At 35.4% G+C, this 11,324-nt stretch overlaps 1 protein-coding gene across 1 annotated transcript; it reads left to right on the top strand.

Moving 5' to 3' along the window:
- Positions 1 to 4,778: 4,778 nt before the first annotated feature.
- On the top strand, positions 4,779 to 10,947 carry LOC21391370 (linoleate 13S-lipoxygenase 2-1, chloroplastic). The gene is made up of 9 exons (XM_010093695.2): positions 4,779 to 5,194; positions 6,844 to 7,112; positions 7,287 to 7,524; positions 7,985 to 8,302; positions 8,433 to 8,518; positions 8,815 to 8,925; positions 9,052 to 9,353; positions 9,517 to 9,783; positions 9,979 to 10,947. The coding sequence occupies exons 1-9, from the start codon at positions 4,813 to 4,815 to the stop codon at positions 10,736 to 10,738; spliced, it is 2,733 nt and encodes a 910-aa protein (XP_010091997.1). The 5' UTR covers positions 4,779 to 4,812; the 3' UTR covers positions 10,739 to 10,947.
- The last annotated feature ends 377 nt before the right edge of the window (positions 10,948 to 11,324 follow it).

The following is an 11,324-nucleotide window of genomic DNA, read 5'->3' on the forward strand; positions in this document are numbered from 1 at the left end:
GAGGCAGAGAGAGATAGAAAGTGGCGGGAGAAAATGAAGAGGAAGAAGATATGGTATATTAGATCAGACTTATTTGCGACGACATTGTCGTCGCAAATAAGTTCAAAAATGTCGTCACAAATAATCATTAATTCCCGTGCTTGGTTTTGGTAAAATCTTGAAAAGATTATTTGCGACGACAAAGAGACAATGTCGTTGCAAATAATATGAAATTATTTGCGACGACAAAATCATCGCAAATAAATGGAAAATGTCGTCGCAAATAATCATTTTTCCCGCGTTTAGTTTTTTGGTGAAATCTTGAAAAGATTATTTGCGATGACAAAGAGAAAATATCGTCACAAATAATATGAAATTATTTGCGACGAATTTGTCGTCGCAAATAAAGGGAAAATATCGTCGCAAAAAATGGATTACCTTGGCGGCAAAATTCCGCGCCATTAAAATTTGCGCCCAAAATTATTTGCGACGACATTTAAGTTATTAGCGACGACATTTAACTTATTAGCAACGACATGGTTATTTTTTCAAACGGGGAGTAATTGCGACGACATGTCGTCGTAAATATTTTATTATTGGCGACGACAAATGTCGTCGCAAAAAATGTCATCGCAATTGGCCTTTTTTGTTGTAGTGTATGAAGACGATACTCACTCACCCTATACTATCAAAACTTGACACCATTCACTTACGGGCGAGCACAAATCAAAAACATTTCATCCGTTTCTTTATTATATGTACCTTGCATTCAAAAAATTCAATACTACAATTAATATATGCCCCCTCTCAATTATATAAAATTACAATAATGTCACCAATCATGTTCTTGCATCAAATACAATCCACCACTTATTAGAACGATCAAATTCTTATGGTATAATAGCTTTTATTATTTAAAGTACGAAATTAATATACAGAGCCAAAAAGGGTAAAAGGGGAGATTGAAGAACTTAACAAAAATAGAAGAAATTAAATTAAGTTTATTTTATTTAATAGCTACGTCCACAGTGTACTTTCTTCTATTGTAACAAATATAATTCTTCTCAACACTGCATGGAAAATGTGCAAGTTGAATATCAAGAAATCATGTACTGGTGAGTGTGTTTGAGCCCCATGTTAAAAATATGTGTTAAGGGCGGCCGTGGTTAGATTTAGATGCATCATTGTTGATATTCTAAAGGCCCATTTAATTCGCTGATTCGAGTTTTAATTTGAGTTGAGATGTGACTTTATGTGAGAGCTTTTTATTATAGTAAAAAGTTAGATGTGACTATTTCAGATAGCTTTTTACTGTAATAAAGCTAGAATTTTAAACTTAAATCGGTGAAATGAATGAGACTTAAAATATTTTTGTGATGCCTAGATTTCTCACATACTAATTGGCCAATATATTGTATGATTTTACATTTATATGCATATGAGTTATATGTTTGATGTGTCATCAAGGTGCATGAATAGGTAAATAATGTGCATTAAGTATTAAGTTGTGTATGTTGTATTCATTATTGACGGATTTTCTCGACGATCGATCCAGTAAGTGGGAAGGTTTAGTATATGTTTTATCGGATAAATATACGCAAATATGACAAGAGACCCTTTATAATGAGTATATAAGTGGATGAGATTGATTAGATTACGAGGAGTTGACGTGAGTTTCACATGAATCATAGAGTTAGAATGCTCTATAAACCCTATTTTAGCATGAAATTCGGTGTGAGCTCATACGCCTAATTTGGTAAGCAAATTAATAGGTTACAACCTAGCTTACATTTGAAACTTGGTGTAAGTTTTTAACACCTTATAAAGCATGTTTATACTAAAAATTAAGTCACTTGGCCTGATTTGGTGGAAGTACTTCACAGTGAAGTACTTTAGGTGCTAGCTTCGTTGTTTAATAACTTATTAAGCAACCAGGTCAAGTTATCAACCCCAAATTTGCTAGTACAAGTCTCCTTAACAGTTAAGCACCATTTTCCCCAGCAGTTAAGCACCATTTTCAGCTAGAGAACTCAGAATTCAATAAAATTTCTAGGTGGTTTAACCATTTTTAGGTACCAATTAGCAAGGAAACTTAAATTGGGCTAAGGTAAGCCACTGTTTAGGTATTCAATATTGTTTAGTTCTGTTCAGGCGGTTTTCCTTTGAATTTGACTATGATATTTGAACCACATGGTCTCTTATATGTCAGGAGGATCTCCTTAAATGGGCATAAGCAAATTTAAAGGAAAAAGAGTGGTTTTGGGTTCGTTTGTAGAAGCTATCCAGAAACAAGTTTATTTCTAAACAATTTCAGGTTTGTACTTGGTTACCTAGGTTAGGAAGCTTCTTTTGATATGATTTTTTTAAGGGTAGGCTCATTTATATGTTAACCAAATGGCACTAAAACAGTTTTGGTAAATTCAATTTGGTTTGGGAGTTATAAGTTAGACACTGAGTCTGGTTCAGTTTGTGGTATTGGACGAATTTGTGGTTTCAAGATGTTTTGTGAATTTTGGTGAATTTAAATTTGTTTAAGTTTCAAAACATGTGTTTTATGCTTTAGGGAGTGTTAAAATGACGGGAAAACTCTGCCAAATTTTTTTTAAAAAAATTGACTTAATTTGGATAAAAAAATAAGGGAGTTAGGCCATGTTTTGGTGTTGCCCGTGCACCAAGCCACACCAGGCACACGCCTAGTCCCAGTGGGTGCGCACTACAGGCCATATGGGCACGCCCGTGCACGCACAGGCAGGCCAGGGGCGGCCAACCAGGCACGCCCTTGGGGCTACTTGGCTAGGCCATGGCCTGACTAGGTCAACTGGCTTAATAAAGGGTTTTTAGGGCCCCAGAGTAGTCTATAAACCCCTATTTTTTATGATTATCACTTAAAATAATTATTTAAAATATTATTTTATTTATTTAAATATTAAAAAAAGGTAGTAAAAAATTAGGAAAATGAGCTCCCTAATACATAATTGTTAGTCATTGTTGGTCGAGTGATAATGTTAGTTAAAATACTTAATGTTTCAGATGAGTGGAACACCAGCTTTCCTGAGAGGATATCAGAGAGCCTCAATATCAGTTCTAAGGCTCGAGGTAAGTAGAATATCACCTGTGTCACCATAAAAGTCATGCATATGCTATGTGATTCAAAGTTGTGATATGTGAGTATATGAGACATGTGTTATTGATGTTAGCATAACCATGCATGCATGACATAATGTAAAGATATGTACTATTGAACATAAAATGAAAAGAATGAATATTAAAGAGAAGAGAGGGTTAAATGATGGTTTTGTTGTTTTTGATGGGTTTTGTGTCTCCAAGGAGACTGCCGGACCTCTTGCGGTGTGGGAAGCTTCTTGATGATCAGGGAGAAGGATTTGTGTTTATTATGATTAACCCCACATGACGGCATTTTATAATATAATTTGTGACCACTAGGTCAAAGGACCTTTGTCTCAATAGAGACTTTCGGTGTGGGAAGCTTCCTTAATGATCACGAGGAAGAATTGGTTTTAAATGTGAAAAATGTATTTTACCCCACACGACGGCATTCGATGTTATGTATGTTGTGGCTACAAGGTCCGATGAGGTATCTGGGATACCGTCCTGTCTAAGTAATTGCGCGCATAAGATAAAAAGAATGAATGAAAAGTTAAAATGTATGATGTTAACAAGTCATGAGCTCATGCATATTCTCATTGTTGCTATATCATGTATTATTCTACTTACTGGGCTTTAGCTCACTTATTTTTATAGTGATGCAGATGAAGGTATATCCTAGCATTAGTTATGGACTAGATGGTAGGCTGGCGCAATCCTGAGGGCCGAGCCTATTTTTGATAGATGGACTAACAGACCTGTATTTTGGAGGCTCTCGTTGTACTTAGGGATTGTGTGAGCCCGTGAGGGTATACATAGTATAAGGCTGAGCCTATTTTTGATAGATGTATTATATTGTATATGTTTAGCTAGCCTATTGGAGTATATTACATATATTTTGATTATCTTTGCTTGTCAGGAAGTTTTAAAAGTTCAAATTTGCCCGTATTTTTATAACATGTTAGGTTAAGTTTGAGGGAATATTAAGAAATAACACTACTTAATATGACTAATTGGATAATTTAAAGCCATATTAGGGGGTGTTACAATTTTATTCCAAGTAGGAAGAAGCTGACGATAATTAAACTTTGTCCCTTCGACGATAGCAGATAAAAATAGATGATTTTTTTATTCACGATAAGTTCCTTTAAAACACATGCCTATATTTGTGACAAATCTAACGCTTGTGAATTAAATTAATATTCTCCATCCTTTTCAACCCAACCCACCAAAATCCTTCTATGGTGCTTTCACCACACTGTATTAATCCACAAATCTATCATAACTTTAATGTTCAAAATTTATAAGTTCCAATATAAAATAACAAGTTATCTCATTCTTTTAAAATTCACAAATTTATTATAACTTAACTCTAATATTTAAAACTTAGGAGTCGAAAATTTCAACAGAAATTTTATAAATTACTATATTCCTAACGCGGTGCTGAAATTTTTCTTTTTTCCTGACACCATAAAAGTTTTCCTACCCACCATATTATCATCCATCAGCTCGTTTGTAAAGATAATATATTTTATCGATCTCACTCTTTTATTTTTATATTTTTTAGTACTTCAAGACAAAAAAAAAATCAATTAAATGAGGAGAATAACGTGTCAATGGTGACGATCTATCCACCCCTTCCCTCCTATATAAGTAGTGCCCAGCCTTTTAGAAAACTTGCAAGAGCAAAATCCAACACTAGAAAGAGAGCTGAGAAAGAAAGAAAGAATGGCCTCAAAAATGTTGATGATTCCACAAGTTCGACAAACAAGTACTCAAACCTTCATACCCGACAAGTCATTACAGAAGCCATTCGTCAATGGCAGTGAGAGTAGCGCAATTAGGCCTTCAGTCAATTTAAGACGTCCCTCACTCCTCCATACTAAGCAAAACACAAGTGTTAGGGTTAGTTCCTCTCCTAATAACAACACCAAAGCTCTTTTAAGCGACATTATTAAAAGTATTACCGCCAATGTTAAGGGCATTGTGACCGTCAAATCATCCATCGGAGACCTTCTCAACGTTGGGATAGACGAAGGACTTGATGATGCCACGGATTTGCTCGGGAGATCAATTCTCCTTGAGCTTGTTAGCGCTGAGCTTGATACTAGTAAGTTTTTTTGATTATAATTAAGCTCGGTTAATTCACAATTAAGGCTAGATATGCAGAAAAATAGATACAAAGAGGACGGTTTCAAGTACACAAATTTAATCTAATGGCTAAAAGCTTTGTTATACAACGCCTCTAGTTTGTTCTTATTTTTTAATCTTGCGTTAAGTGTCACACTTATGTATGAGGTAGTACTATAACCAAACCAAAGCCCATATATTCGTTTCTGCCTGAAGACATATACATATACATGCAGAGAAAAGTGCACATTTTTTGGTCGTTTTGATAAATTTATTATTATTTATGTCATTTAAATAATTAAATGCCATCGTGAATTCTTATTTTTATTTTTTATTTATTAAATGACGATTATTTATTTTTAAGTGAAGTGATATAAATAATATCTTTTATTTTCAATTGTTTTCCGTACATGTGTATGTATACACACACACGAATGTATTTATGTATGTACATACGTGTGTGTATAGCTGTGTATGTGTAATATAATACGTAAAGCGTGTAATATTAATAGTCTACCTCGTGTTACTTTTATGTTATGTTTTCTTGTTGATATTTCACTATATTGATTGTTCCGCTAATATAATAGAGTATTGTATATGTCCACATGACCCATGCTGTTGTCATTTCAGTTGACTTTTTATTTTTCAAAAAATTATTATTATTGCTAATCAGTTGAGTTTCAGAAGGTATCCATCGATACCAAGAACACGAAAATATGTATAATACATATTTTCTGGCCTTCTGGGAATGTGTAAAATATTTTTGGATTATATATAATAGAAATTGTTTTTTTGAGTTATATCTCTTGTAACATTTTACTCTCAATCTTTAAACGTAACATTCATTCTCTCTTAAACAATAAAATATTAAAAAAACCTCTTCATTAATAGAAAGAATGTATGTTACATTTTAAAGATCGAGAACAAAGTGTTATAAAAGTATAATTTAAGAAAAAATTTTGTAATTAATCACATATTTTTAGGATACCATTGTGCGTCTCTGTTTTAATGGTATTCATACGTCAATAGCACTACATATATATAGAGTAATAACTCATGTCATTATTTTCAATTTTAGTGTTAAAAAATGATCTCTATACACGTCGCATCATTCAAAAAAATTTTAAATACTTTTTAATTGATTTTCACGTTTGAGACCATTTAAAAATATACCACATGATTAGTTAGACATTATTTAAAAATAGAAAAATCAACTAATAAATTGAATCATAACGCGCACAATATAATAAATATTCAATGCGCGAACTCCTTCGATTTAATGGGCTAACAATATTATATATGATTTATATGGATGCTCATGTCATTATTTTTTTTTCCTCGCATAAAAACAAAAATTATATCCTTAAAAAGGCTCTCTATGTACAAGTTGAGGCGTATGTATATTATGTATAATATAAAAAATAGTTATTGAAAATAACTAGAACCTACTTCCTTTTTTTTTTTTTGCTGGTTGAATTTGGATTAATATTAAAAGTTCTATCTTCCACACCTAAAAAAAAAAAAAAGAATTCATGCATCAAAGAAAAAAAGTTCACATTAACTAACTTAATCACATACTTACCATATGCTCTTTTTTTTTTTTTTTTTTTTTTTTTTTTGGCGATGAAGATGGAAAGGAAAGAAGTACAATCAAAGCGTACGCACACAAATCGAGCCTGTTGGATTTGGGAGATGTGAAATACGAAGTAGATTTTGAAGTTCCAAAAGATTTTGGACAGCCTGGTGCAATTCTTGTCCAGAATCAGCATCACAATGAGATGTTCTTCAAGGACATTGTCCTCCATGGCTTGCCCAATGGCACCCTTACCTTTAGCTGCAACTCTTGGGTTTGTTCCAAGTATGACAATCCTCAGAAGAGGGTCTTCTTCGCCAATAAGGTTACTCCATAATTCCATATACATACATACATACATATATATATATATATATATATATATATATATTAACTGCTCACTACTTCACGATCACTTTTTATATATATCACTCTTCACTATATTAATTATGCTTATATATATATATATATGGGGGACGTACTGCTTGTTGTCATGTAGTCATATTTGCCATCCGCGACACCAAGTGGGTTGAGAAGGCTGAGAGAAGAAGACAAGATTAGGTTGAGAGGGAATGGCCAAGGAGAACGAAAGAGATATGATAGGATCTACGATTATGATGTGTACAACGATCTTGGGAATCCTGATCTCATCCCCGACCACAAAAGACCTGTTCTTGGCGGCGAAGAACACCCCTATCCCCGACGTTGTCGTACTGGCCGTCCACCTAGTTTGACAGGTAAATATTATGAAGTGATTAGACTTCTCATATCATTTTTTATGTTCCTCTAGTAGTATCATGTCGTATCATTTTATTTAAAATACAATGTCTATTTAAATATTTTTATTGACGTGAAATGACATTATTAGAGCATATAAGAGACGACAGCACAAACTCAAAATCTTTTTGTTGCCAATTAAAATGTTACGTGTGTGATACAGATCCACAGTCAGAGTCAAGGTATGCACTTCTTTTCTATGTCCCTCGTGACGAGAACTTCTCGGCGGTAAAGACAGTAAATTTCGGAGCGAAGACGCTGTCTCTCTAATAATATCATGTCGTATTAATTTATATAAAATACAATGTCCATTTAAATATTTTTATTGACGTGAAATGACATTATCAGAGGATATAAAAGACCACACTAAAACTCAAAATCTTTTTTATTGCCAATTAAAATGTTACGTGTGTGATACAGATTCACAATCAGAGTCAAGGTATGCACTTCTTTTCTATGTCCCTCGTGACGAGAACTTCTCGGCGGTAAAGACAGTAAATTTCGGAGCGAAGACGCTCTACTCCGCCTTGCACGCATTAGTACCGACGCTGGAGGGACTACTAATTGAAGAGGATTTCCCACATTTCACTGCCATAGACACCCTCTTCGATCAAGGGATTAAGATTCCTCCCAATAGTAACAACAAAGGACTTCTCAAAAGTGTCCTGCCTAGGCTAGTCAAGGCCGCTTCCGACGTTGACGACGTCTTGCAATATGAGCCCCCAGAAACAATGGACAGTAAGCAATATATTAAGCAACACAAACTAATTATATTAGTACTAATATGTTGCTTATATATGTTAATAGTATGGTACAATACTACTTTGTATGCGTGTAATGACACAATTAGTTTGCATGTTTTCTTAAGGGGACAAATTCTTTTGGCTGAGAGATCAGGAATTTGGTAGGCAGACTCTCGCAGGTCTCAATCCACAATGCATTCAGTTGGTTACGGTATGTATATGTTATTATTAGGCCACTGATTGTGACCGAAAGATTCGAATTAGACGGTCCATATAATATGAGACTAGATTTCGGATTCTCTTACTTATATTGTTACACCCACTATGTTAGGATTGTTTGATTTAAATCGTAAAATTAAGGTCAATTGTCAAATTATAATTTTCTATAATTTTTTAATGAAAAGTTGAAAAGATAATTAGAAGGGGTTGAATATTTACTAAATTAATAAGTCACATACCTACCATATATATACTTCTGCGGTTTAAATATTAGAATGGATTGTGCAGGAATGGCCCTTGAAGAGTAACCTCGATCCGAGTATCTACGGCCCGCCAGAGTCTGCAATCACTACAGAAATAATTGAGAAAGAAATAGGTGGTCTTATGTCTGTAGATGAGGTACCACAAAGGGCAATTAATATATATTTTAATAATATCTTTAACTTTCCTGTCATCCCAATTATCGTCATCATTATTATTTTACCATTTTATGTAATATCACAAACAATGAAATAAAATGTGCAGGCTATAAAACAAAAGAAGTTGTTCATATTGGATTACAATGACCTGCTATTACCATATGTGGAGAAAGTAAGACAACTTAGCGGCACAACACTGTACGGATCACGGGCACTGTTTTTCCTAACCCCACAAGGTACGCTGAGGCCTCTGGCCATTGAGCTGACTCGGCCGCCGATCGACGAAAAGCCGCAGTGGAAGCAAGTCTTTACACCTTGCTGGGATGCCACTGGTGTCTGGCTTTGGAGGATTGCCAAAGCTCATGTTCTTGCCCATGATTCTGGCATTCATCAGCTCGTTAGTCACTGGTATATTTTACATATTTGTTATTACCACTATCTGTATATAGTACTATAACAACAACGAGACTTAATCCCAACTTAATTCGTTTTCACTATCTGTATATAGTGCTAATTTCTGTAAATTCGTTTTAAGATTGGACCTGATGAATTCTTCTATTATAATTTCCAGGCTAAGGACACATTGTTGCACGGAACCTTATATAATAGCAACAAACAGGCAGCTGAGTTCAATGCACCCAATAGCTAGATTGTTGAACCCACACTTTAGATACACAATGCAGATCAATGGTCTTGCACGCCAACTCCTAATCAACGCAGGTGGCATCATTGAAAGCACATTCTCTCCTGATAAATACTCCATTCAGCTCAGCTCCGATGCCTACGACAAGTTGTGGCGATTCGACAATGAGGGGTTGCCAGCTGACCTCATCAGCAGGTAACACCAAAAACAATAGAACATCCCAATTAGGTCGGCACCTTCTGATGAGCCACTCAATGCCCGTCCCAAGTTTTATTTAAGGGGAAAAAAAGAGAAGAGAAAAAACTCACTATAGGCGATTTCTCATTGAATTGGGATTACTACGAAACAAATTAATGATCTTAATTTTCTTTTTATTGTCATATTTTGTAGAGGACTGGCTGTTGAGGACCCAAGTGCACCGCATGGGCTAAAGCTAACAATTGAAGACTACCCTTTTGCCAACGATGGTCTCCTTATCTGGGACGCCACCAAACAATGGGTGACTAACTATGTCAACCACTATTACTCAAGCGCAAGCCAAGTGGAGTCCGACGAAGAGCTCCAAGCATGGTGGACAGAAATCCGAACCGTCGGTCACGCGGACAAAAAGGACGAGCCATGGTGGCCCGTTTTGAAGACACCTCAAGACCTGATAGAAATCGTCACAACAATGATTTGGGTAACATCAGGCCACCATGCAGCCGTCAACTTCGGACAGTATGACTACGCAGGGTACTTCCCCAACAGGGCCACTATTGCGCGAACCAACGTCCCGACGGAAGACCCGAAACCGGAGGAGTGGAAGTACTTCTTGGAGAAGCCTGAAGGCACGCTTTTGCAGTGCCTGCCGACGAAAATTCAGGCAACGAAAGTGATGACCATTTTGGATGTGCTGTCTAGCCATTCACCGGATGAGGAGTACATCGGGGAGATGTCGGAGCCGTCGTGGAGCGAAGATCCGTATATAAAGGCGGCTTTCGAGCAGTTCAGCGGGAGGTTGAAGGAGATTGAAGGGATTATCGACGAGAGGAATGCTAATGCTGAATTGAAGAACAGAACTGGAGCTGGGGTTGCGCCATATGAGCTTTTGAAGCCGTTTTCGGGCTCCGGTGTCACCGGCAAGGGTGTTCCGAACAGCATCTCCATTTGAAACGAGTGATTAAAGTGGAGAACTAATAATGGAGCTGGAGAATAGTCGATGATCATGTTTTTGTGTTTCAAAGAACCAGAGATAAGTTTTTAACTAATTACAAAGTACTATCTCCTCACGTGGTCAATAATTTGCAACTTTTACATTAGAATAATGTAATATCATACATGCGGCAAGAAAGAATGCAAACTTTATTATGAATGACTGTATCCACAGATTGAGGTTTGGCTTATTTACTGTTTCTTTAAGTAGATCATCGATTCCATCGCATTTAATTTCCCTTTAATTATTTTTTTCCTCGTTTCTTGTATGGTTGTCATTTTTATCAGGGTTTTCATTATTTCCAATAATATTGTCGTATTATCAATTTACGCCCTTTCTTATTTATTTTTTCTTAATTTAGGGGTGGTTATCGTTGTGAAGGTCATCGATTTTGTGTTAGTTGTTTTTTCTGATGTCGTATTTCCAATTAATGTAGTTTTTCACTTTATTGTCGTTTATAACTATTTTTTTTTTTTTTTTGCTAGAAATTGTCGCTTAACTAGTTTATTGTTGTTATAAGATCGTTGTCATTTTGCTTCGGTTC

This window comes from Morus notabilis, unplaced genomic scaffold (genome assembly GCF_000414095.1).
Source record: "Morus notabilis unplaced genomic scaffold, ASM41409v2 Scaffold18, whole genome shotgun sequence".
Lineage (NCBI taxonomy): Eukaryota > Viridiplantae > Streptophyta > Magnoliopsida > Rosales > Moraceae > Morus > Morus notabilis.

Coding starts and splice junctions, on each gene's coding strand:
- LOC21391370 (XM_010093695.2), top strand. CDS start 4,813: ATGGCCTCAAAAATGTTGATGATTCCACAAGTTCGACAAACAAGTACT. Junction 5,195..6,843: donor TAGCGCTGAGCTTGATACTA/GTAAGTTTTTTT, acceptor TTGGCGATGAAG/ATGGAAAGGAAAGAAGTACA. Junction 8,519..8,814: donor AATGCATTCAGTTGGTTACG/GTATGTATATGT, acceptor TGGATTGTGCAG/GAATGGCCCTTGAAGAGTAA.